Source organism: Neolamprologus multifasciatus, chromosome 9, assembly GCF_963576455.1.
Source record: "Neolamprologus multifasciatus chromosome 9, fNeoMul1.2, whole genome shotgun sequence".
NCBI classification, from domain to species: domain Eukaryota; kingdom Metazoa; phylum Chordata; class Actinopteri; order Cichliformes; family Cichlidae; genus Neolamprologus; species Neolamprologus multifasciatus.
Genome location: NC_140447.1, coordinates 5,732,848 through 5,759,804, shown reverse-complemented (window position 1 = coordinate 5,759,804; position 26,957 = coordinate 5,732,848). Strand labels below are relative to the sequence as shown.

At 43.3% G+C, this 26,957-nt stretch overlaps 1 protein-coding gene and 1 long non-coding RNA gene across 6 annotated transcripts in view; one reads left to right on the top strand and one right to left on the bottom strand.

Moving 5' to 3' along the window:
• The first annotated feature begins 8,559 nt into the window (after window positions 1-8,559).
• Window positions 8,560-14,639, top strand: LOC146510897 (uncharacterized). Its single transcript, XR_014876165.1, has 2 exons — window positions 8,560-9,222; window positions 12,515-14,639. It is a non-coding gene; the product is annotated as an uncharacterized LOC146510897 (long non-coding RNA).
• itprid1 (ITPR interacting domain containing 1) overlaps window positions 13,324-26,957 on the bottom strand; it is a 28,172-nt gene continuing 14,538 nt past the window's right edge. For 2 of the 5 annotated variants that reach the window (XM_085173084.1, XM_085173085.1), the window contains 7 exons: window positions 22,832-22,956; window positions 20,539-22,662; window positions 15,524-15,651; window positions 14,690-14,801; window positions 14,277-14,591; window positions 13,841-13,891; window positions 13,324-13,635 (listed from right to left, as the gene is read on the bottom strand). In XM_085173084.1, coding sequence (XP_085029210.1) covers window positions 13,844-13,891; window positions 14,277-14,591; window positions 14,690-14,801; window positions 15,524-15,651; window positions 20,539-22,662; window positions 22,832-22,956 — 2,852 coding nt within the window. In that variant the 3' untranslated portion in view covers window positions 13,324-13,635; window positions 13,841-13,843. The remainder of the gene's footprint in view (window positions 13,636-13,840; window positions 13,892-14,276; window positions 14,592-14,689; window positions 14,802-15,523; window positions 15,652-20,538; window positions 22,663-22,831; window positions 22,957-26,957) is intronic. The other 3 variants (XM_085173086.1, XM_085173087.1, XM_085173089.1) reach the window with 3 other exon arrangements.

Below are 26,957 nucleotides of genomic sequence, written 5' to 3'. Positions count from 1 at the left end.
GATTTAGGTTTTTGTGTCTTAAAACTGCAGAATTTAAATTAATAAAGATGTTTATGCCCCTGAATTGTTAAATGGTGTCATTTTTATGCTTACCATTTCTACATTGTTTCAAACTGTGTGATCAAAGACATTCCTCTGTTCCCCTCCCCAGCCTGTTGATGGTGGGGGAGGCTGTAGTGTTTTATCACAGACACATCCCATGTGAAGATTCTGATGTTTGGTCAGCTTCCTGCCCTTTTATGGCTTCACTGTGTTGTGTCTGGTGAACCAATACAGGAAATGAACCATATATGGGGTGTGGGGGAGATTACCCCCTTATGACCAAGGATGTTGTGATCAGGAAGTCACGCACACACACACACACATTCTCACATTCTCACTGTAGGTACTTCACAAACACTGTAGGAGGAGAGGAGAGGAGACGGCAGAGGTAAGCGGAAGTGACAGTCAAGGTAAGCGACTAATGCTGTAACTGACGTCAGACGCCGGAGATTTTGGCGGAAAATTAAAGCAAATGGTAGTTTAGATTTAAACAAATTTCTTTAAGCTTCAGTATTACCAAATACACTTTTCAATTGTCTCATAACTAACAATATTTGCCTAAATTATCTCCAACACCCTGGAGAACAACGGGGAGAGTTTAGACGCTCTCCAAGATTATATTGATCAGTGCTTTCAGGATCTCGTGATGAAGAAGGCCCAGAGTGCAGCTTCCCCGGCCAAATCTGAGACGCCGTCGTCGAAAAGACAACGCCCGGCAGATTCCCCCGGCACAACATCGCCAGCTGGCAAAGATATTGCCGACATACTGGAGTCAATCGACAAGCGATTGTCCAGTTTCGACGCAAGGCTGTCCCTGGTGGAGATTCTTCACCGGGAATTTAAATGCTTGCGAGAATCCCTGGAGTTCAGCCAGCAGCAAGTGGAAACGCTCGCTGCTGAAAATGCCACGCTAAGGGAGTCGGTGAAATCTCTCACAGAAAATGTTACCCAGCTCAATAGAGAAAATAAAAAAATAAAAGAAACGGTTATTGATCTAGAAGCTCGTAGCATGCGTGATAATCTAGTATTTTCTGGTATTCCAGAAGCCGCTGGAGAGGACGCGGAGACCACGGTAAAAAGCTTCATCAAAACCCACCTGAAGCTGCCGGAGGACACGGTGAAGAACATCGTCTTCGATAGGGTGCATCGCCTCGGCCCCATTCGGGCTACGGCCGGGAGACCACGTCCTATCGTGGCCAAATTCGGCCACTTCAAACAAAAGCAACATGTGAAAAGCCGCGGCAGGGAATTAAAAGGAACGGACTTCAGCGTGAACGATCAGTTCCCCAAAGAGATCCTGGAACGACGCAGGGTCCTTTTCCCAATCCGACGCGGCTTCATCCAGAAGGGCTCCCGCGCTGTCATCGCTGTGGACCGGCTGTACGTGGACGGACAGCTCCACCGCGACCCCAACATCACTCCGTGGCTGTATTAACTTCAGACCAGATAAGAATCCGCTACACCCTTTCCCTATCCACTCACACTAACTTGGATTAACATTTGTTTAACTTACCGGTATCAAATCGCATCTTAAGTGTGATTTCATAGCAGTATTAACACCGTCACTCTCCGTCAGTGATTTAATTGGAATGTTTACGTTTTCTTTTCTCTCTTCTCGTTTTTTTTTTTTTTTTTTTTTTTTTTTTTTTTTTCTCTCTTTTCCCCCTCTTGTTTTTATGCTGCTCACCCTCGTCCTTGGTTTCTTTCTTTATTTCTTTCACTGCTTCGATCACCTGCTTCCACACTCATCCACAAACAACATCATTTATTTCGACACTTACTCACTGCACGATCACGCACAGTCATGCGCTCAACGGCAGCACATTTACATCAGTCAGACAGCGCACACAGACCTATGGGATACACACACTTAAGCCAAGCATACTCATATTAGTAAATATGCAAACACATAGTCAGACTCGGGGAGCATCTCGCCACACATTTTTTCTCTCTCTCCCTCTCCTTATTTATGAACAAGTGAGGTATTCTCTCCACCTGTCTAAGCGACACACACAGAGTACACCCCTAGTTATGCACAGACATCTATGGGTGCACTAAGATTCGTTACATGGAATGTAAATGGAGCTGGCTCCAGAGAAAAGAGGTTAAAAATATTTAACCAACTCAAAAAACTACAGGCAGATGTTGTCCTTTTACAAGAGACCCACAGACCTCTTAGAGGTTCGAATGAACTTAAAACACCTGAGTTTCCTAATGTGTTCTCAGCCTGTTATAATTCTAGACAAAGGGGAGTAGCAATTTTAATTCATAAAAAAATTAATTTCACAGTACTCGATACAGTTATAGATCCAGAGGGCAGATTCTTAATCATTAAACTATCTATACTTGATAAAAAGCTATGTATTGTAAGTGTATATGGTCCAAATGTTGATGATCCCTCATTCTTTCACGGTTTTTTCAGTGCACTCTCTGAACACTTAGATGGCACACTTGTGCTTGGAGGCGACCTCAACCTTGGACTGAATGAAGAAATGGATAGGCTCAATACAGCAGGAACTCAGCGTAATTGGCAGTCCACAAATATAATCAAACAGTATATGAGCGACTTTGGTCTTTGCGATGCATGGCGCTCCCTTCACCCCACCAGTAAGGAATATACTTTTTTTTCACATGTTTATCACTCCTACTCTCGTCTAGATTATTTTTTGGTCAGCAGCTCACTGCTGAGTGACGTTTCAGACACTGAGATTCACCCTATAGTTGTCAGCGATCATGCTCCTGTATCTTTAACACTAATGCACAAGAATAATACTATGCCAAGTAAAAACTGGAGATTTAATACATCACTGCTTAAAGATGAAGACTTTATTAAATATTTTAAAAAAGAGTGGACTTCATATTTAGACTTTAATGACACTCCCGGAACATCAGCTTCTGTTTTATGGGAAGCAGGGAAAGCTGTGATGAGAGGTAAAATAATTTCTTTCTCATCACATAAAAAGAAAAAAGAAAACAAAAATATTCAGGAATTAGAAAAAAACATCAAATCACTAGAAGAAGCCTACACGTCCCACCAAGATCAGGAAACATTGAACAAAATACGCAAAACAAAACTAGAATTAAATGAGATAATTGATAGAAAAACAAAATTCTTAGTACAAAGACTACGCTTACAAAATTATGAACATAGTAATAAATCCGGTAAATTTCTAGCAAACCAGTTAAAAATAAATAAAGAAAAAACAACTATATGTGCTGTTCAAGATTCATCTGGGAACACAATATATGAACCGAAACAAATAAACAACATTTTCAGGGATTTCTATAAAACGTTGTATTCACCACAAATAAACCCATCTAAAAAGGAAATTGATCAATTTTTAGACAACATAACTCTCCCAAAATTATTAGACTCTCAAGCAATGGCACTGGATTCGCCACTGACATCAGGTGAACTCCAGGAAGCCCTGATAAATATGTCCAATAATAAGGCTCCAGGTCCAGACGGCTTTCCTGCAGAATTCTACAAAGAATTCTGGACGATTCTAGCACCAGTTTTTTACAGAACGTTGTTAGAAATCAAAGAAAAGGGCAGACTTCCATCAAATATGAATTCTGCAAACATTAATCTCCTGCTAAAACCAGGCAAAGACCCTGTATATCCCTCAAGCTATCGTCCAATATCCCTTATTAATGTAGACCTCAAAATAATCTGCAAAGCTCTCTCGAAGAGACTAGAGAAAATAACCCCCCTCTTAATTCATCCTGACCAAACTGGTTTCATAAAAGGTAGGCACTCATCAACAAATACACGTAGATTACTTAATTTGATAGACTACTCATACAGTAAAAACCTTGAAACTACAATATTTTCCTTAGATGCAGAAAAAGCGTTTGACAGAGTTAACTGGAAATTTCTATTTGCAACTTTACACAAATTTGGTTTTGGATCTTCTTTCATCAACTGGTTAAAAATATTATATAATTCCCCAACAGCTTGTGTCAGAACAAATGACCAGACATCCTCCAGCTTATGTCTCCTGAGGGGCACCAGGCAGGGATGCCCACTCTCCCCTTCACTGTTTGCAATTTTTATCGAACCACTAGCAGCAGCAATTAGACAGAATTCAGCAATTAAGGGCATAAAATGCAAGAACGTAGAACATAAAATCAGCCTTTATGCTGATGATGTGTTACTCTTTCTCCAAAATTCACAAACCAATATCTCTGGGGTGATTGAATTGATAAACTCTTTTGCAAGAATATCAGATTACTCAATTAACTGGTCAAAATCTACAGTCCTTCCTATTAATTGCTGCTTCCATAATTCCTCTTCTACTCCACTGCAATCGGGAAATATAAAATATTTAGGTATTAATGTTTCTCCCAAGCTTGCAGATCTAACTAAATTAAACCATACCCCACTTTTAAAGAAAGTAGAAGGTGATCTGGCTAGATGGAAATGTCTACCCATATCACTCATGGGAAGGGTTGCTGCTATAAAAATGATGGTATTACCAAAAATAAATTATTTATTCTCAATGATCCCAACTAAACCGCCGCAAGATTGGTTCAGATCTCTAGATTCATATATGTCCAAATTCCTTTGGAAAAATAAGCCCCCACGTATAAGCTTAAAAACACTACAAAAAACCAAGGATAAAGGAGGATTAGAACTACCGAACTTTCAGCACTACTTCTTAGCCAACAGGCTTCAGTTTATCTCAGGATGGCTAAAACATACCCTCTTAGATGAACCTTGGCTAGATGTAGAACAAGCACTTTGCAATAATCTAGAGATTTCAGATCTACCATTTATCAGCTCAAACATCCAACGACATGAATGCTTCAAAAGCATCAACATCAGCTCTTCTCTGACAGCATGGTGGGAGTTTCTAAAATTGACGGAGTCTTCATTAATCCCATGCAAACGTACACCTATCTGGAACAACCCTGACATATTACAAAACAATAATATGATAAACTTTTCAGATTGGAATGGTAAAGGAATCAAATATGTAGAACATATACTAGAAGGAACAGAATTTATTTCATTTGACAGACTAGTTACACAATATGGGATCAACAAGAAAAGATTTTTAGAATATCAACAAATTAAATCCATAATAAAAAAGAAATTTAAACTGGGTCAAGTTGAACTACAAACACCACCAAGTGTGGTTCAATTTTTTACTCTTAAAACCCCCAAATTACTATCCAAAATGTACAGAATGCTTTCTAAAACAGATGAATCAATATCACTTCCTATTGCAAAATGGGAAGCGGATTTATCAGTTAACTTAGACCAAAACTTCTGGTCTCAGATTTGCTTAAAAACCTTTCATCTAATCAGAAATCCCAGTCTTCAATTAATTCAATACAAAATACTACATAGAGTGCACTATACAGGTCATCGGATGTTCAAGATGGGCTTTGCATCTACCAACAACTGCTCACACTGCCAAACCAATTCACCGGACAATTATATCCACGCTCTTTGGTTCTGTCCACCAGTTCAGAAGTTTTGGCGCGAGATATGTGAAGACTTATCAAAGTGTCTGAAATGTAACATTCCAACTTCCCCCTTAGTGTGTTTGTTGGGCAGCTTAGATAATGTCACTTCAGAAAAGAATATAGCCCATATGGTTTTCACTGCCCTATGCATAGCCAAGAAAACAGTCCTCATGAACTGGAAAAATAAAAACAATCTTAATTCTAACCAATATAGAAATTATCTATTAGATTACATTAGTCTTGATACAGCCTCTGCCACCACATCAGATCAATTGCTCTGGACTCCTTTGATCACCTCCATCACCTAGTGGGGGTGGGGGGTCATATTTTGGTCTCGCCTTCACTGTTGTGATTGGTGTGGGGATAGGGTCGGGCTTAGGGCGTCAGGCGGTTCCCCGGGAGCATCTTCCTTGGGGGGCTCAACCCGGGGTAGCGGTCATGGCCAATTAGGGGCTCTGTTGGCTCTTAGGTGACGGCTTCCTCGTGGCTACGTGCAGCGGGGCTAGGGGAGGGTCTGTGCTGACGGACGGGGGTTACTGACCTGGTAGCCTGGCTGCCCCTGGGTGGGTCCGGGACGGGCGTGGGGTTCTGGGGGCGCTCCGGCTCTGGCCTGGGGCCCTGGCCGGGCCTCGGGGGCCTGGGTCCTGGTTGGTGTGTTGCCGGGGTTGTGGGCCGGTGGGTATATGGGGGCCCGCCACTGGCGCAGGGTGCCGCCGGTGCGCCGAGCCACCTGGGGGGCTCTTCAACTGGTGGGGGGGGGGGTTGTCACATCTTGCGGGAGCTTTCCTCTCTCAGGAACTCTCTCTGCAAGAGGGGGAGATACAGGAGAGGTGGAGGAAGATCTCAGCCTGGGCGTCTATTGTCTTATGTAGTCTGGAAGATGAGTGGATGATGGGGTGGGTGTAGTTTTCTCTGTTGTGGGGTTGGGTGGACTGCCCCGGGCTCTGTGGGGCCGGGCGGCGCCGCTGCACTGGTCCCCGGTTCGGATGGGCCTGGGCCCCCCTTCCCTGGCGGGTCGCGGAGTATGGGGGTGCCTACTGGGGTCAGCGGGGGAGCTGGCCCCAGGGAGGGGTCACTTGCCCCTCCCTTCCTTCCCTCCCCATCTCCAGCTGCCTCCCTCTTCCCGCTCCACCACAACCACCCACACATGCAGGGCCTTGGAGTAGGGGTGTGTCACCAGGGTGCAGAGGAGGTAACCCCCCCCCCCCCTCTGTCCCCTTCTGGCTGCCTCTGCCTCAATTTTATCCCGCAACTTAGACATTCACATTACTCACACTCTCATTACACATACATATAGGATCTTGGGGGTGGGCACGCTACACGGAATCCCAATTACCATCAGGGTGTACACCTCACCCCCGGCGTCGTTGCCCACCTCTCAATTTTAAATACACGTAGACATTGAGGGCTAGCAGGAGGGACTATGCGCTTACCTGCTGCTCTCTGGCAGGTAGCTCCATGCCCTCCTGGGTTTTAAATGCACCTTAGAACACACATACATCAACACTACAATGAGCGGGTGGAGGGAGGTTAGGAGTCTTCTCTCACCCTCGTTCTCTGCTTCCTGCTGGAGCAGGGGGGCTAGGAGGAGGAGTTGGCCGTCCGACTGGGATCCGGAATGTGGGGCCTCCCTGCTGCTGCGGAGTCGGGGCGGTCTGCTTCTCCCCACCGCAGGGAAAAGGGTAACACAACCTGGGTCTGGGTGCAGTTCCCCCCTCCAGGGGCAAGGGTACCTAGACCCGGTTCGTAGAGTACGCTTGGGGAGTGTGATTGTGTGTACAGCGTCTCTTTATGTCTGTCTCCACGTTGGTTGAGTGTGGAGTAAGTGCATATGAGAGCATGAGGGTGGGAATGGATGTTTGTATCTGTGTGTGCCTGTATGTCTGTGTCTATATGTCAGGTTGGGTATCAGATGCCACCTCTCTGAGGACAGCTCAGGCCCTCCAAGGTTTGGAGGCCTATCTCCCCCCACCACTTCCCCTGCCGGGGGCGGACTCCCTCAGACATCGGTGCGTTGGTGGTTCTTTGTGTCCGGGGGTGGGCGTCCGGGTACACACCGGCTCACTCCTTGGCGGCTGCTTATCGGGGCCTGGAGCCTGGGGCTCGCTTGGGCCACCTCGGAGGTGGGGTGCCCCCGGCCTCTCGGCCTGGGGCTCGGTCACTCAGGCACAGCTGGCTGCCGGCGGAGCTCACGGGCACGTCACTGCAGCCCCCCCTGGCTTCTGCTCCGTGGCTGCTGGGTGACCCCTCATCTGGGACTCTCCTCAGCTCTTTCTGGGACAGTGGCGCGGCTGCCCCTCTGTTGGTCTTCCTTGGTCTCTTGTGTTCTGGGGGCCTCTGGATGTCTGGAGTTTTGATCTCCTCCATACCTGCTTCATGCCCTGGAGGACGGGGCAGTGGCCCCCCACACCCTCTAGCAGATCATTACATGAGGGAACCTTTTAAGAAAACAAGCGCGTCCATGCTCACAGGTGTACACACGGGTGATCACACACACAAACTACACCCTTTTTGGCTCCTACCTCAATGCACACTGTGCTGTCGATCTTACGTGCTGCACAATAATGTTTAATATTTAGTAGTTACTGTCATATTCCCATATATCATTGTGATGTGGTTTATTGTATTACTCTCGTTTTCTTCTGCTTGTTTTCTTTTTTCTTTCTCAACAGGTGATCCAGGTGATCGATATATGTATTTATTTTTTTATTTATTTATTTTTTTTCTTCTGCTTATTCTGTTGGTTTTTGTTTTTTGCCCTTCTCCCCCGTCCCTCTTCTCAACTGTCTTTCTTTCCCTCTTTCTTTCTCCCTTTTCTTTCCCCCAGTCAAATCTGTCCCGTATTCAGCAAGTGAAAATAAAATAAAGAATAAAAGGTGAATCAAATGGACCATTACGGCAAAGCTGGGATGGTCAATTTGGTAAAGAAAAACCGTTGGGCATCTTTCTTCGCCTTTAGACAATAATTCTGATGGCAAAAGAGCCAAACGGGACAGGCAAAAAAAAAAAAAAAAAAAAAAAAAAAAAAAAAAAAAAACACACATTCTCACATACTCGCACACACACACACACACACACACATTCTCACATACTCGCACACACACACACACACACATTCTCACATACTCGCACACACACACACACACATTCTCACATACTCGCACACACACGCACACACACACACACACACACACTCGCACACACACACACACACACACACACTCTCACACACACACACACATACTCACATACTTGCACACACACATACACACACACACAGTGCCTTGTCTTAGCACCATTGGGGGGTTTTACGGTGGGAGGTGCTTGTGTTGTATTGTGAAACTGTAACTCCACCGCCTGGTTCTGACCAAGCTCTCCCTCGTTAGCGAGTAAAAGACTGGTTGAAGATGTTCTGTCTTGTTTTCATTCTTCATGAGGAATAAGTCTCTAAACTAGCGGGGCCTGTGGAAACAGACTCAACATTTATTTGGTCCTTCGAGCCAGAGCCCAACACATTGCGTCCACCGAGGGGGAGCGAGATGACGCCGCCGCAGTCCGCTAGCAACCAGCGTCTGGAACGCCTGATGAAAGCCCTGGTGCTTAACTTTGTCACCAGGCTGGAGAGTTTGCTTCTGAACTCCCCTCAGGTTGGATGGCGATTGACGGGATCCAGAGACTTCCCGTGAACGAAACAACATGAACACAGTGAGTACAGATGGCCTTAGGGAGCGCACTGACGTGACCGTGCGGTTAAACGCAGGTACGTTAGTGCGCAAGCTGTGCGTGTAGATGCAAGCTACCTGGTTTCTCCACCAGTGTTTTTTTTAAAGGAGGGTTAAGAAGTTTTCTCCACTGAAAGGAGGTTAAAAAGGGTTTTTCTCTGCTGCTGAGGGCGTTGAGTGTTGGTTTCTCCACTGAAAGGAGGTCAGAGCTCTTGTTGGTGTCTGTTTTGTGTGTGCAGGCCAGACGTGGTCTCTTTGAGTGAGTCTGATTGTCGTTTTGTATGCAGTCACTTTTAAGCTGATGAGCAAGCTACACATGTTCAGAGCAGGAGCTGGTTAAACGTAACAGAGGGAGGGAAACAGAGCTATGATATCTCGAGCATGCAGCTATCTGTGAGTTCAGTTTCTTCCTCACACCTCAGATGGGCAACAGCTTTTCTGCATCCTGATTCATGTGTGTGAGACTTTTGTAACATCAGCATCATGCTTTTGTTTTGGTGAAAAGCAGGTGATTGTGTCTGACGTCATGGTGTGTGTGAGTTACAGAGAGGTGTGAAAGTATGTGAGTGAAGGTATCCAGCTGGGGCAGACGTGATTCTGCAGGTCACCTGGCCAGTTGACACAAAAGGGAAAAAATAGTTGTGTTGATGAAATATGAATGATAACATGAAGAGTGTTTGGTGTTTCTCAGCCTGAAACAACTGTAATGCTACTTTCTGTTTTTAAGAAAGGAGGGTTAAAAAAAACAGAGAGATGTGTGTTGTTTAAGCAGTGATGAGAATAATGAAAATGTGATGAGAGAGGAACACAAGAACATACAGAAAATGCATTAACCATACTAACCCTACATGCATATACAATAAATGATACTCATGAAGACCAGACAGCATCTTAAGCATGAGATTCTGTTTGTCATCTTGTCCAAGTCACTAGAGAGATGAAAGTGATACATAGACTAGTGGACTGAATATTATAGGAGGACAGATGGTTACATCATAGAGGAGAAAACAGAACGCTGATGAGAGGTTTTAAATGAGTGAGCTGAGTGAGCTGATTGTGAGTTTCTGGTGTGTGAAGACGTTTTAACATGGCACACATTTGGTTACATGAGAAGAAACTTATTATGTGATGAGACAACAGGGTTATGCTGTATGTTGTGTGTGATTGGATGAATGTTTGAGCTTAAACTGGCTGATGATTGTTGTTGCAAAGTTGAGCCTGCTAATTAGGTTTGGTACGATTTACCCCCCTGAGATGAAGAACACGTGTCATGATTTAACAAGGCCTTTCCTTTTTATTTTGTTACTTTCATGGTGCACTGAAAGTTTTGTTTGATCATTTCTCTGTCATCTAAGCAGATCTGAACGTTGAGCAGGGAGAACTACAACATGTTGTTGCAAAGTTTTTTCTCCAGAATTAAAATGGGCTCAGGAGAAAGCCACTTATTGGAACAATTAGGAAACAAGTCCCCAAAAGGATTCAGCGAGGAAATCCAGTCTAAAATTATTTTTCTTTTGAATTGTCGTCATTTTACTGAGGGTGGAAACGAAATGCGACGATAGATTCCACTATCAGCAAAGAAAGAATCAATGAGTGAATGAATGAGTGAAAATTTAAAAAATGGGAACTGACTGACTGACAAAAGCTGACAAGACTGACTTAACACCATTGTGTGAAGTTAACCCCCACCTGACAGAGGTGTGGATGTATCTCTGTGTGTGTCTCTGTTGCAGGAGCAGAAGGAGACCACAGAGGAAACTTGGGTCACATGACTATGTGAACTCTGCAAATTTAACCTTTTTAGTTTAAAATTTTTCTGTGTCTGTGAATTTACCATGGGAGTGTTATTCACTACCTTATGTTGCTCACAGAGATTACTGTGAGAAAGAGTGTATACACCTGCGCAGCGCTAACATTTACATTTCTTTTTACAGCAGATGGTTAATCATGTGATTTGATCATGTGATTTATAGCAGGACACAACTTAATTATGTTTTTCTACCACAGGATTACTGAGATTTTGTGTGAAGAAAACTGTAGTTACAGGTTATATGTTGATGATGAAATTACACTGTGTTGCTGAGGAAATGTTGAAAATTACAGGGGAGAAGTTAATACAGTGTGATACTGTGTTTGAAACCAGTGTTACTTTTTCCACAGCGAGTGTTAACTGTATGACTTTTCACAGCTCCTCTGGAATCTGGATGACCGACACCTGATCACCAGGATGATCCGTGTGTTTGGCTAATGTTTGTTTCCTTTAAGAGTGTTTGTAAAGGATTCAGCAGACAGACAAGTGACAATTGAACAGATGTGCAGTGGTTACAGAATAGTTACATGGGGCTCATTATCTGACCACTATTGGGCTCATGGTGAGTGACAAACTTGAGAGAAGTCACTGATTACAATGTGGAATGACGTTGAGATGTTCAATGATTTGGAACAAATTATGGAAAAAGTAGGAGTTTAATGAGTTTAGAATAAACCTGCAATGATACTCTCTCTGATGATCTCTGTGATGCTGAATACTTTATTACACTTACGAGCTGCAGTTGGTTGCAAATGTGAAGTTTGATTTAACAGATTTGTCTTGTAGGATACAGGCTCCGGGTGGAGCTGGGAGTTAAACAAGCTAAACATTTAATTTCTGACTAATGTTTTTACACAGGGTTACAGCTTGGAGTGAAGCTGCTCCAAGTGGGAAACCCTGGGTCAGATATATCTGGGTCAGATTTAATACCTGGGGGGCCGGTCTCTGGTCAAAATGCCCGGGCCGATGTTTTGTCCCAGTCCAGCCCTGGGCAGTGAGTTAATCTGAGCAGGTGCATTAAAAAATAAATGGCCGGGCCAGCGGTGCACATCTCAAATTAGCTCGCATAGACACATTAGTTGTGCCGCTTCTTAATGACGGCATCTTAGCTGACAACCCCAACTACCAGATTCAACTTGTAATTGGCTAAAAATAACTTAGCCTACCGGTGAGAGGGACGTTGCTAGCTGGCAGTTTTTTCAGGCGATGTTGAAATTTCCACATTCCAACACTTCAAATGCTTCAGGAGCTGTCCGCTCAGCGCAGCAACTGTTCATATAGAGCGTTATTAAATTTATTGCTAATGCAATCATATGGCACACTGACTTCTGAGGAAATTTTAGAGGCACTCGTCATCAAAAAGGCTGCCGACCCCTGCTCTAAAATGTCACTGTATGTGTATGTGTGTTTGTGTTTTATGTGTATAGACTTTAAAAAATATTACTGATGATATAACATTGTCCAGACATGCTCTGTAAGGACATGACGAGGAAGCAGTGACAGAAGAAGCTGTGTGAGGCAGCGGATCCCTCAGCAGCTGGATTACAAAGAGCACAGGTAACAATAACATCTGTACCAGGTGTTGCGTTGCAGAGGTATAAAAACAATAATAAACACAATGTGTTGGTTCTATAACTTCTTTCAAGAGTTGCTAAGTGTGAATAATTAAATAATAGATTAATACAACTCTCAGATGGACAGCAGGTGGAGAGTGATAGATGGAGGAAGAGAGGCAACGAGTGAGTCACAGGCAGAGCCTGGTTTATTTCTCGCTGTTTTGTTGTCTTATGGTTCCAAGCGCTGTCACCAATCTTTGCATTTTATTATTATCTCATAACACGTAATCACACTTTAATCAGCTACCATCTCTCCTGTGGACTCTTTAATGTCTACAGGCTCAGATCAGCTCTGCCCTCCTGCACTATCAGCAGCAGGACCAGCAACTCTTCAACAGCAACATTGTACCCATCAGGTAAAACATGGGCTACATTTGCTTTGCCTTGTCCCCACCTGGTGACAGTGATATAGTATGATGTGATTCCATATTTGATTCTTGATGAATGTGTGTTGTTGTTATTCAGCCTGGTTCTGTGTGCCCCATTTTAACTCTCTCTGCACAGCCCTGCTCTCGATCCTTTAGTAAAACCAAAACCTTTAGAAGTCTTTATTCAGGATTTTACTCCAGTAACTGGTACATCCTGCTCCAGTCTGAAGTCGCACAAAGACTCACAGAGATTATGAATGCACAAATCACACAAATGTGTTTTACTTTTCCAAGGTATATTGTTTTAATATAATTAAGGTGTAAAACTTGCCAAACATACTATATTTAATGAATTAAGTCACAATTATATTGCTATGCTTTATCTTAAAAAACAAACATCATTCTTGTAAAACTTGATATGCTATGCCTTTTCACGTTCTTTTGGTTGTCTTGTTAGCAGATCCATTATACTGACACAAACAGTAAAAGCAAAAATGACAGACATACTAAGTAAACACTAAAACTGCACATCATACAATAAGGCTTTGAAAGAATGGAATATTGACCAAACATAGGTGTGCATCACACAATGTTCCTGACACCTGTAAAACAGGAAGGCATAAAAGTTATTAGAAACGAACAGCTGGATTTGAAGATAACCCAAGGAAACGTCAGCTCACACAGGTTGTCTCACAAACTTTCAACCTGTGGCTACATCCAGAGTGACGATTCTTTAGTGGGCCACTAGTTTGCAGAAAGCACATTAACTGGGCAAAACAAAAAAAGTATTCTGCAACTGAATCTTACCTCTTATTCTGATGGGTCTGTGTTCACAGAATGATGCAAAGTCTCCTTCAGCTGAAACACAGGATACACAATCCACAGTAAAAAGCAAGATCACATTCACGTAAACATTGTAAATCATTCTGTCAGTTATCTAGAAAATGTCACTAGTTCAAACACTTCTAATGTCAAACTGCGGTGTACCATCTTAAAGTTCATGTAAAATGTGGATTTTCTGAAAAGTTTACATTAATTTAATACTGATATTTTAATTTTTCATAGTATAATTAGTCACGTGGACAGTTTAGAAACGTCTTCTATTGCACTATCAGGTTAAATTTAAGAGCTCGTAGTGCAGGCAGCCGAAGATAAGGAACCCATGACTTTTGTCACAGTTCGGCTGTGTGGCAGGCAGGATTTATCGACACATGAGAAGATAAAAATGGGACTTTTTTCTTACTCTCTGCAAGAAGCCTACTATATCTAGCTTGTCTGCTTTGGTGGGAGAACCGCCCTGACCATCACAGATGCTCTCAGACCCAGGAAGTGACGGTCTGTTGGAATCCAGTCCAGGTTTCAGAGTCTTCCAGCCTTTCCAATCAGAAATGTGGCTACTCTGTATGTCAGCTGCCGTGAGCAAGGGTAGCAAAGAGCACTGAGTGGCTACTGTCCTGTTGGGCATGGGTTTAGATGATGGTGTGGGGACTGTTCCAGGTAGAAAGACTTTAAGTTGAGAGCAGAGGAGAGACTGTTCATCCAGCAATCTGTGCATCTTCTACTCCAAAACACAGAATCAGAAAACATAAAGTTAAAAAAAACAAAAGCTGCCGATCTGTCTCAGGAGATGAATTTTGTTTTCATTAAATATGTTACCATTTTCAAGCTTTCATCATAGTCATAGGCCAGTTCTTTTAACTGCCTCTCCAGCTCACCAGCCTCTTGTTTTACTGCACGCCTCAGCTCTTCGATGTCCCGAATCTTCTCTCTAAACACGCACAACACACACACATTTATTGTTGGGTGCATGAAACTGTATGGTAATTATCATCATGCCAATGCTCAAAGCTGGTTATCATGTGGACCAAAAACAATGAAGTGTTTTCCAAGTGTACACTCATAGTTACACTCCAATGGATGCATCTGGGGCAATTCAGGGTTCAGTATATCGGCCAAGGATCCAGAAAATGCTCGAATAAATAAATATTGGTGATCATTTAAAACTGCTAAATTACAACCTATGCTAATGAACTTCCAGGGTCTATAACTTGAAAAAATAGTATGAAGATAAAATATACGAGATATTCCATAAGCAAAAAGAACGATCTGATCCTGAATGTTATTAGCACCTCACTCCCTGATTCTGCGATAAAGCTGCACGTCTGCTGCATCCTCGTGAAACAGAGAAATTCCCAGAGAGTGACACAACAGTAGAACCGTAACTACCATGTGTGGAAAAGCTTTTAGGACCTCACTTTTTTGCAAGGTCTGGGACCCTTACTAGTGTTTTTGTCAGATTTGACTTGTGATTCTATACGTGCAGTTTTTATATTAAATTAAGGTTAAAAATGAATACTTTAAAGAACAAAATATATTTAATTCCTAGACGCGGTTCAAGTGGACTGCTAACTGATAAAACCTGTTTCTGAAAGGACTGTGGTTGCGCCTGCAGCCAGAACACATTAGAAATGTATAAACTATAGTTTGTACCTGTCCTGGTCAGAGAGGCAGCTGAACACAGCAGCCTGGTCTTCAGAGAGTTGCTCCTCCATGTTACTTAGCACAGACCAAAACTGCTGCAGACACAGCAGCATCTCCTCCAGCTCATCCAGAGAGTACTATAGAGAACAAAGACACAGTTATCATCAAAAAAAGAAAACATCTATCTGTCGAAGACATTTCTCTGATAAGCTTCTTCAGTTCTAACAACAGACGGTGGAAAGTCCCAGGTGTTTAGGCCCTAGTGAGAATTGTCACTAAAGAGGGTTTTCGACCTACTATTGATCATAGTCTCATCACATGAGCCATGGAAACTGTATTCCCTGGATACTATGGTCTCTTGGTCTCTCAGCTGAATAATGTGCTCTGCCTCAAAGAAAAAAATGGTTCACCAATGGCCGAGATTAGAGATTAGATTCATGCAGATTAATAGCATGCTCTGTGGTCAAATGGTTCTGCATGTGGGGTCATTACTAAAAAACATATTACAAAGAACACTTGTTAAAGGTAAAGCAATATGTTACTCAATTACTCCAAGGAGAAAGTAATTTAATATACTACTCATTACATAACTTTTAATGTTACCCACTAAAATAGCTGAAACAAACTGTCTCTAAATGACCATTTATCAGTTTAAACCTTAGGCTACGGCCCCACACACCAACACAAATCCCTATCCTAATCAGGACACACATACAGTGGGATGCAAATTTTGGGCAACCTTGTTAATAGTCATTATTTCCCTGTAAATCGTTGGTTGTTACAATAAAAAATGTCAGTTAAATATATCATATAGGAGACACACACAGTGATATTTGAGAAGTGAAATGAAGTTGATTGGATTTACAGAAAGTGTGCAGTAATTGTTTAAACAAAATCAGGCAGGTGCGTAAATTTGGGCTCTGTTGGCATTTTATCGATTCCAAAACCTTTAGAACTAATTATTGGACCTCAAATTGGCTTAGTAAGCTCAGTGACCCCTGACCTACATACACAGGTGAATCCAATAATGAGAAAGAGTATTTAAGGGGGTCAATTGTAATTTTCCCTCCTCTTTTACTTTTCTCTGAAGAGTAGCAACATGGGGGTCTCAGAACAAAGACAAAGATTGTTCACCATCATGGTTTAGGGCAGTGGTTACCAAACTTTTTTTGCTGGGCCCCCCTTTGTTTTACAAGAAAAATGTTTGCGCCCCCCCCCCCCCCCCCCCCCCCCCCCCCCCCCCCCCCCGCACACACGCACGCACGTACAATCACATCCTCCAACCACACGCCCATATTTTGCTCCATTGCGGTTTATTTCACACCTCAAACATTTAGTTAACAATTAAACAAATACAAGTAATCTGCAGGTAGTAATAAAGTAAACTACTAACACCTACACGGGTATTACGTGTGGACGAGGAATACAGAGTTCCTCACCAGCGTCAAAGGTATGTGCCTTTTTTCACGTCACGCTGTGGCCACGTTATTGTTTACATGAGATGAATTGCAGAATGATAGAGACAAAATACTGTTAATCTGACTGTCTGCAGGTTTTACACGCAGTTACTGTCCCTCTGTTTACAAAGGCAGAGGCGTCATGCTGTCATTTTACATGTAGTTGTTTTTTCCTGTGTAATAATATTCAACATTGCTGTCAATACATTTTTCAAAAATGCCTCTCTGTGCAAAATGGGTTTAAAAACATAAACAGCTGTGGGATCCTGTTTGTCCTTGATTTAAACAGCCCAGCGCTGCTCCTGACGCAGGGAAAACCAATCCTGCAGGGAGACCTACCTCAGCACTTGTGCAGGTGAAGCCAAAGTGAAGATTTGCTTCACCATATTTTCTAGTCTTTGTCTCAGAATGAAGTTAGTTTGGAAACATATTCAGCGATGCTTCATCTCCTGCTTTGCATTTCTGTGGGCGCCCTGTGCTGGAAGTGTCCAAGCATTTTGTTACCACCACCCCCCCCCCTTTTCATACCGCGCCCCCTCTGCAATGGCTCTGCGCCCCCCCTAGGGGGTGGGCCCCACACTTTGGGAAGGTCTGGTTCAGGGGAAGGATACAGAAAGCTGTCTCAGATATTAAAGCTGTCTGTTTCCACAGTTAGGAACATATTGAGACAATGGAAAACCACAGGCTCAGTTCAAGTTAAGGCTGGAAGTGGCAGACCATGAAAAATCTCGAATAGACAGACGAATGGTGAGAACAGTCAGAGTCGACCCACAGACCAGCACCAAAGACCTACAACATCATCTTGCAGCAGATGGAGTCGCTGTGCATCGTTCAACCATTTGGCGCACTTTACACAAGGAGATGCTGTATGTGAGAGTGATGCAGAGAAGCCTTTGCTCCGCCCACAGCACAAACAGAGCCGCTAAAGCACATTTGGACAAACCAGCTTCATTCTGGAATAAGCTGCTGTGGACGGATGAAACTAACACTGAGTTATTTGGACATAACAAGGGGCGTTATGCATGGAGGGAAAAGAACACAGCAGTCCAAGAAAAACACCTGCTGCCTCCAGTAAAATATGGTGGTGGTTCCATCACGCTGTGGGCTGTGTGGCCAGTGCAGGGACTGGGAATCTTGTCAAAGTTGAGGGACACATGGATTCCACTCAGTATTAGCAGATTCTGGAGAATCAGTGACAAAGCTGAAGCTGCGCCGGGGCTGGATCTTTCAACAAGACAGCGACCCGAAACACTGCTCAAAATCCACTAAGGCTTTCATGCAGAAGAATAAGTACAACGTTCTGGAACGTTCATCTCAGCCCAGACCTGAATATTATTGAACATCTGTGGTGTGAGTTAGAGAGCTGTCCATGCTCAGAAGCCATCAAACCTGACTGAACTAGAGATGTTTTGTAAAGAGGAATCGTACAAAATACCTTCAACCACAATCCAGACTCTCATTGGAACCTACAGGAAGCGTTTAGAGACTGGAATTTCTGCAGAAGGCGGATCTACTAAATATTGATTTCATCTCTTTTTTTGTGGAGCCCAAATTTACGCACCTGCCTGATTTTGTTTAAACAATTATTGCACTTTCTGTAAATCCAATACACTTCATTTCACTTCTCAAATATCACTGTGTGTGTTTCCTGTATGATATATTTAACTGACATTTTTTATTGTAACAACCAATGATTTATACAGGAAAATAATGACTATTAACAAGGTTGCCCAAACATTTGCATCCCACTGTATAATCTTTATCTCAGTATTTGGGTCTATAATTTTTATATAATAATAATAATATAATTTTATAATTTTGCTCTCCACTGCGTCCATCGGAGTGTGAATGTTTTTAGATTGCACTTGAGTATAGAAGTGTTTGTATGAGTAGGTGTGAATAGGTGAATGAGGCATGTTGTATACAGTGTTTTGAGTCCTCAGAGAGAGTAGAAAAGCGCTATATAAGAATCAATCCATTTATATAAGAATCAGTCCATTTACATGAGTCCAACACCACAAAGCAAAAGTGAAAACCAGCAAAACGATATTTCAAACCAAGTATCACAGTGATTTTACTTTAGGAACAGAAGCAGGTAGAAACAGAAGCTGCAGCCAGACCTCTCATGAGTTTGGTCAGCTTTCACACAGCTTTCAGCTTACATCACTCTGGACTTTTGGCTAGCTTGGTGTTTGCATGCCGTCTTGCTATCTTAGCATTAGCATGCTGTCTGTGCAGATGCTTTCAAAAAGCCAAAGTGATGTTAGCAGCATAATGCAGCTGTTTCTGTCCTGGAGGCAACTTCCGCTTTACCATCGCTCACATCCTTTTGTGCAATAAAAATAAAAGTTGTCCATATACACTAGCATTTTCCTTCTCTGACAAATGAAGTCAAATCACCTAGTTGTAGTGTAACCAATAAGCAAGATTGATAGGCAAACAGCCTAACAATTCCAAGGAACTGTGCTTCTGGAACCGGTTCTTGATTTCCATCCCTAATAAACAGCGCTGGACTGGTTATCCGGCATACCGGGGATTTTCCCAGTGGGCCGACGCACTTTTAGGCCAATGAGTTGAATGCATTGGGCCAATGAAAGATGTGCAACATCGGGCGCTGACAGTAGCCCATTTGTTCATTTTCATTACTGACACTTTTTTGCCCAATCAAATCTCATAACGCAACCGGGCGCTCCCCTATCTTCGCTGTGTGCTCACGCACCTTGTAGAACAGATTATTGTGTGGAAGAATGGCCAAAAAGGTGGAGCTCAAAAGCTAAAACAGAAAAAAAGAAGAAACTAACAATAAATGTAGCAAAGTGTTTCAAATTAATGACATTAGCTTTTGGTGATGTTGCACTGTCAACAGTAGTACCAACAACAACTAGTAACCAGCCTCACGGTCACAGGAGGCTGCTGTTTTTAGCACCAGATGTGGAGAAGTGTAGGAGTGAAGCAGTATGGGGTTTTTTGTGTGTGTGATCTGATTTCTTTAGCAAACACGATGGGCTGCCTGAAACAAAATTACCAGTCCCATTCTAGCCGTGCAAATAAATAAATAGGTTTCAGTTAGATTGCAGGGTTGCTGCACACCAGCCCCACAAGCACTGACAGCAGCTCATTCTTGCTCAATCAAATCTCTTAATGCAACCATCCCTGCTCCTACCTACCCTGTGTGCCCAGTGCACCTTATTGAACAGTTTAATGTGGAAGAACTGGTTGATACAGACAAACTCACAGTCATAAGAACCAGCTGTGGGGAAGTGCTGGATGAGGGACAGCAGTCCCAATAACTTTAGTCCTCGGGGCCTAAAAGTTCAGCTCTGAATGGAACTCAAATAAACTACTTTCATCAGACACTGCCTATCGGCCTTGGAACCTGAAAAACTGTAAGACTATAGACGTAAAATAAAACCAAACCTTACTCACTGTGGTGCTTAAATACATGTAGTCCAGCAACTGAAGTTATACGTAAAAGGGTGTGAATTTTATATGAGGGTATCAACATAAATCTATTTGGCTAAATACACAAAATTAAGTAAGGATACTGGACAGTGTGGTATTACTCACAGGACTGTTTCCGAAAGTGGGTTCCTTGTTGTTACTCTTGTGAATACAGCAGGTATGGTCACAGGAGCAGCAGCAGGCCATGGTGTCTTGCTGATTGCCCTCCCAAAGTTGCTTCTGAGTTTCATTTCCATTTCTGTTCATGTCTTCTTCCTGCTCATCCGGCCACAGTCCTGTATCTACAGATACTGACTCTGGCTTACAATTTATAGCCATCTCAGGGATAGTCTCCTGTGATTTCCAATTATTAGACAGGTGAAAGAAAGAAGGAGATGAAGAGAAGAGCTCTTGATGTGTTGGTCTTTGTGTCATTCCTGGGCAACTCATGGACAAATTCGTTTTGTTTGGAACAGCATGAAGAGCCCCGTATGATAAATTCTTGGTCAGAGTATTGCGCTGAATTTGCAGGTCTGTCCATGACTGGACAGCACGAAAGGGGCTGGAGGTGTCCAAAGGTAGAACGATAGGGAGACGAGTGCTTTTTGACTCAGGAGTGTATGGAACATCCTTTCTGTGGACGATATGAGAAGACAGATATGACGGCATTTGAACTGAAACAGAACGATTTGATGGTCTGACATTCGGGATTGCAGACTGGGATGTGGATGTCAGTGAGGAAGGTACATCCAAGGAGCCATTTGCAGCTCTTGAGGTCTGGCCTCTGTCTGTGTTCGCTGAGTATGACAACGGTAAAGGGATGGGATTGCCCGTGGAAGGAAATGAATCTACAGGAAGATTTCCAGGAGTTCCATCTGAGACTTCAAAGCTTCCTGACGCTTCAGGGGTTGGATTGGACAACTGGATGGGTTCTGCCCAATAGACTCGCCCTTCAGTATCAAGCTGCTGAAAAAAGTCATCTAAATCTATATTCTCATTGTCAGAGTCATCTACTGAGGTTTCAAATACCAGATCTAAGTTCTCAATCGCAATGAGATTATTGGGTTTTACTTCATCTCCACTGTGTGCCTGTGCAGCTTGATTGTGTAAATATATGTAACTCCCGGGTGATTCACTTTCTTTACCAGCAACGTGTTTTTGATAGAGTTTTCTAATATCGTTGTGTTTTGTCTTTGCTGACATGTCATCATGCACAGTAGAGGAGGTGACCAGTGTATCCATTTCTGACTGGCTTTCTACTTCAGAAGGTGAAGGTGCAGAACCTTCTGACAGATTAGTGGGAGTTTCTGTGTCTGAGATGTAAACGACAGCTTCTTGAGAAAGTTGGGGAACGTGTCCCTCACTTTCTTCCTGATGTTTTTCATTCCTCTGAAATTTTTCCAACAGTATATCATTCATCTTGGTACCATTTTGGATCGGACAGGATAGAGCAAGATCATTGTTATCGTGAGAATGCTGTCTGTTCTCTGGGGGTAAGACTGCACTATGCTGTTCAGAGACAACTTGCTCTGACTGGTCTGAAATTTCTCCTGAAGCTGGGTCTATGAGGTCATTTTGATGATGTGATTGTGATGACACATCAGGCTGACAAACTGGGATGTAAAGTTTATAAGAAAGGGAGGAAGGTGTGGGAAAACCTTCCTCTAATTTTGAGAAGTCCAAAACAGGTGGTGCTGATGGAGTAGCTTTGTCCAAATGAAAAGAGAGCAAAGGGAGACTTTCATCCTCTTCCTTTTGTGTTTCAGCAGTTGACTTTGAAAAACTTACTCCATCAGAATCTAGAAAAAAAGATTTGTTTTTGTTGCTTTCGGGAGTTTGTGAGATTAACTTGAGTGATTTGGGAGAGACCAAAGAGGGTGGAGAACAGATCTCTCTGTTAGCAGAGTGAGGTAAAGGAGGAGAAGTGGGATGCTGAGACGATATAGGACCAGAAGAAAAACTTTGTATTGAAGCGGGTGGAGACTGATCCTGATTTGGTGCTGTTTCAGTGTTTGCAATTTGCAGGTCACAACTTGAGAGAGGCAGTGAGGCAGAAGCTATGGAAGAGCTCGAGTCTATAGTAGAATGTGGTGAAGGGCAGGGTGAGGAAGGGAGATATTTATTAACACCACAAGAGGTCATTGTTGAGGCAGGGGTGGGAGATTTGTCAGTATGAGGAGAAAAAGCAGAAGACTCTGGTTTCTCACTGTCCTGATTGTCACCACTCATTCCTGAAAACCCTGAGCGAGCCTGAAATCAAACAGGAAATACAGTCAAACATCTAAACATTCAAATGCTCTGAATATCCTAAATATCAACTTAGTATACTCTACGATCTAGTGTCAGTGTTATGCATTAGGGTAGTGCCCTGCATTTCAATAAACTTGACAGACTGTGAGAAAAGTGAGACTGCACTGACAAGAGAAGAGACCTTGATGATTTCAGATCCTGGTGATGCCAAATGAGGGACCAGTGGTATGAAGGGTTCTTCTAGAAAGCCACTGCTGTCTGACTGGCAGCTGTTGGTCCGCATTACACCTCTCGCTGCTCAAACAAATGAAGGAGACAAAGAGAAAGAGGACATGGAATTATATCCACAACTTATCAAAATCTCTGGTATTTGTCTCAACACTGGAATTTAAAACGTTTTAAAAACATGTTGTGGGAAATCTGTTTTTTATTCCACACTTTCTAGAGGTCTATTGTTCCCAGGCCAGCTAATAGAAACAATCTCTCCAGCATGTCCAGTGCCTGCCCCAGGCTCAGACACCCTTCAGAGAAAGAAATTTGCATACATAGTCTCATTCTTTCCATCAGCAGCCACAGCTCAGGGTCATAGAACGAACCGAGATCAGTCAACTCATGCTAGTTGAATTGCTGCGATAATCGTATGGAGCTGAATATAATGGATTTAATTGTTTTTAACCCTTGTTCATTGTAGCTTTTTTTCTGTGTTTTTACTGTGCGCTGTTTTTATAAGATTGTGACCTCACAAACCTTTCCTCCAGATTGGTCGAATCCATGTATATCCATGATATTTGGTACTTTGAACATATGGGCATGTCAAAACCACCGGTCCCCAACAGCTTTTCCCTTGCAGCAAATGACAGCAGCAACATTATTCTCTGGTTCCTTGTGGAGAGACCCTTAGCTTTGCTTGGCCTTGTGTCTGTGAGCTGGTTTCTTGCTAGTCCTTGTGCTTAACTTACTCATTGTGTATATATACAGATCACTGAAACGTAAGAGCTGAACTGCTTTTTTGCTCTGAACACTTGTTCTCCTGTTGCTCATTTAGGGAGTTAGGTTTAGCATATGTCTTCTGTTTGTTTCGTTTTTTGCTTGTTTTTTTGTCACATAGGAATAAGTTAGCACAGCTCCTTGAAAGATAGCTGCTTTTGTTTGTTGTTTTGGCATTGGTTCATCCTGGAGTCAGTTACTGGTATTGCTTGTGACCAAGTATGTGTTAATAAACAATGTCTTTGACAGAAAATTACTGGTTAGACTCCACCTTGTTTTGTGACCACAGTAGGGACTCCCTTTGAAGTTTATACATTCCCAGTGATGTGCAAGATGTCCTACTTATCCTTGGTCTTTGCTTCCTTCCAGGAAGGCATTTTAGTGCGAATCAGGAGATTCAAAGTATTCCCTTCACTGCCCTACCTTATATAAATGCCCTTAAGCTAAACATAAAGGGTATTATAGACAAACTGAAAGAATCACAAAGGTTCAATAATAAAGACGAGACTCTGTACTCTCAGGATTTAGATTAGGCAAGCTGTTCCTCCCAATCACATCCCTCCAGTAGTCCCCCAGTTTGACAACGGATGCCCCAGACCACTTTGATCTTGTAGTAGAAAATGTAAAACAGAAACTTTTCTGTCACACAGTCATTTAATTGTTTATTGCTTAATTACTTTGTGTAGTATGAATGGGCATAGGGTTATTTTTATCAGCAGGAAATGCTGTGAAACCTAGCAGATCAAACAAGTTAAGAAATATTATTATTATTATTATTATTATTATTATTATTATTATTAATGCTCAATACTGAACTGAGACTTATTTTTATGCATTTACTACTAAGCTTAAATCCAAGCTCTCCCATCTATCCTGCTCTCAAACGTTTGCTGTTTGAGTCAGATGTAGTCCAGTTTATTGTCCAGTGAGCAGACCACACAGTGGGAATTTAGGGACTGCTGCATCTTTGTTTCTACAGAGATGCAGCATGCAGCATTTTACAGAAGCATGGCGCAGTGACAGAGCTCCAGACGCCACCATTCAGCTTCACGGGCTCATTTCATTACGTGCAGACAGAAATGCAGCTCTGTGTGACTCCTGGTGGTGGCTTGTGTGTCGACATAAACTTGGAATGGTGCAAGAACTCTGTGCTTGTTTCTTATTACTGCTCATTGCTGGTAGAGTTTAGGACTGTTAGATGCAGACCTTTTTAACTTTCCTCGGGAATTCACTGCGGTGTTCATTACAGCAGTGTAAATGCCACCCAGCACTAACGCTAAGGGGGCAATCAGCGAGCTGCAGAACTCACACCCGATGGACTGTTTATTATCGCCAGAGATTTCAACCACTCAAATCTCAAGTCACTGCTTCTGAAATTGCATCAACATGTGTACTTTGCGGTGAGGGGAAAAAATGGGCTGGATCTTATTTATACAAACATTTCAGCATGTAGAGAGCAAAGTCTCGCCCCCACCTCAGACACTCAGACCACTTGTTATGCTATTTCCAGCATGCAGACCGCTCGTCAGACGCTGGAAACCAGTTCTGAACAGGTGAGAACTTGGCCTGCAGGAGCTCTCTCTGCTTTTCAGGACTGTTTTGAGCAAAGTGACTGGGACATGTTCAGGGAAGCTCTATGAAATGGCGACTGCACCAACTTGGAGGAGAACACATCATCTGTGACCAGCACACAGGCAAGTGCATCGATGATGTCACTGACTCCAAGACTATCATAACACGCTCCAACCAGAAACTGTGGATGACTGCAGAAGTGCGTGAGCTGCTAAAGACTCGAGACTCCGCCTTCAGAGCAGGTTACAAGGCAGCCTTGGGAACAGCGAGGGCCAAACTGTCTTAAGCCGTCAGAGCAGCGAAGCACGCGCATGGCAGAAGAATCCACAGCCACTTCCAGGCCATCACCAACTACTGGTAGCAACACCTAATAATAATAACAATAACAATAATATTTCTTCACACCTCTCTACCAGATGTGCTGAACAACTTCTGCTGAACACAGTTTGATGCTCAGAAAGATGTATTGGTGAGGAAGTCCACCCCCTCACAACAACCAGGTTCTGTGTCTGACCTCTGCTGAGTGAGGAAAACGCTTCGCAGAGTTAACCCACAGAAAGCTGCTGATCCAGATAACATCCTGGGAGAGTGCTCAGGGAATGTGCAGACCAGCTGATGTCCTCACTGATATCTTCAACCTCTTCCTGAGCACTGCTGTTGTCCCAATGTGCTTCAAGGCCAACACCATCGTTCCCGTGCCAAAGAAGTCCCCAGTGTCCTGCCTCAACGAATGCTGTTCATAGACTTCAGTTCAGCATTCAACACAATCATTCCTCAGCACCTGATTGGAAACCTGAGTCTACTGGGCCTGAACACCTCCCTCTGCAACTGGATCCTTTCTGACGGAGAGGCCTCAGACAGACCGGATCAGCAACAGCATCTCCAACACCACCACACTGAGCACTGGAGCCCCTCAGGGCTGTGAGCTCAGCCCAATGCTGTTCACTCTGCTGACTCACGACTGTGCAACAATGCACAGTTCAAACCACATCATCAAGTTCACCGATGACATGACTGTGGTGGGTCTCATCAGCAAGAATGACGAGTCAGCATACAGAGAGGAGGTGCAACAGCTAACAGACTGGTGTAGAGTCAACAACCTGTCTCTGAATGTGGACAAAAGAGATAATTGTTGACTTTAGGAGAGCATGGAGAGATCACTGTCCACTGAACATTGATGAATCCTCTGTGGAGGTCGTCAAGAGCACCAAATTCCTTGGTGTCCACCTGGCGGAGAACATCTCCTTGTCCCTCAACACCAGCTCCATGACTAAGAAGGTCGAACAGCATCTCTACTTCTTGCAGAAGCTGAGAAAAGCCCACCTCCCTCCATCCATTCTCACTATGTTCTACAGAGGGGCTATCGAGGGCGTCCTGAGCAGCTGCATCACTGTCTGGTATGGTAACTGCACCGTATCCGATCGCAATACCCTACAACAGACAGTGAGAACAGCTGAGAAGATCGTTGGAGCCTCTCTTCCCTCCATCACAGACACTTATGGCACCCACTGCATCTGCAAAGCCACCAGCATTGTGGAGGACCCCACACACCCCTCACATACACTCTTCATCTTGCTGCCTTCAGGCAAGAGGTACCGGACCATTTGGGCCCTCACTGCCAGACTGTGAAACAGTTTCTTTCCCCAAGCCGCCAGACTCCTGAACACCCAGTGACTGGACCGACACACACACACCTTCATACACCAAGTTACTTTTTGCACATTTCTATTGCACTA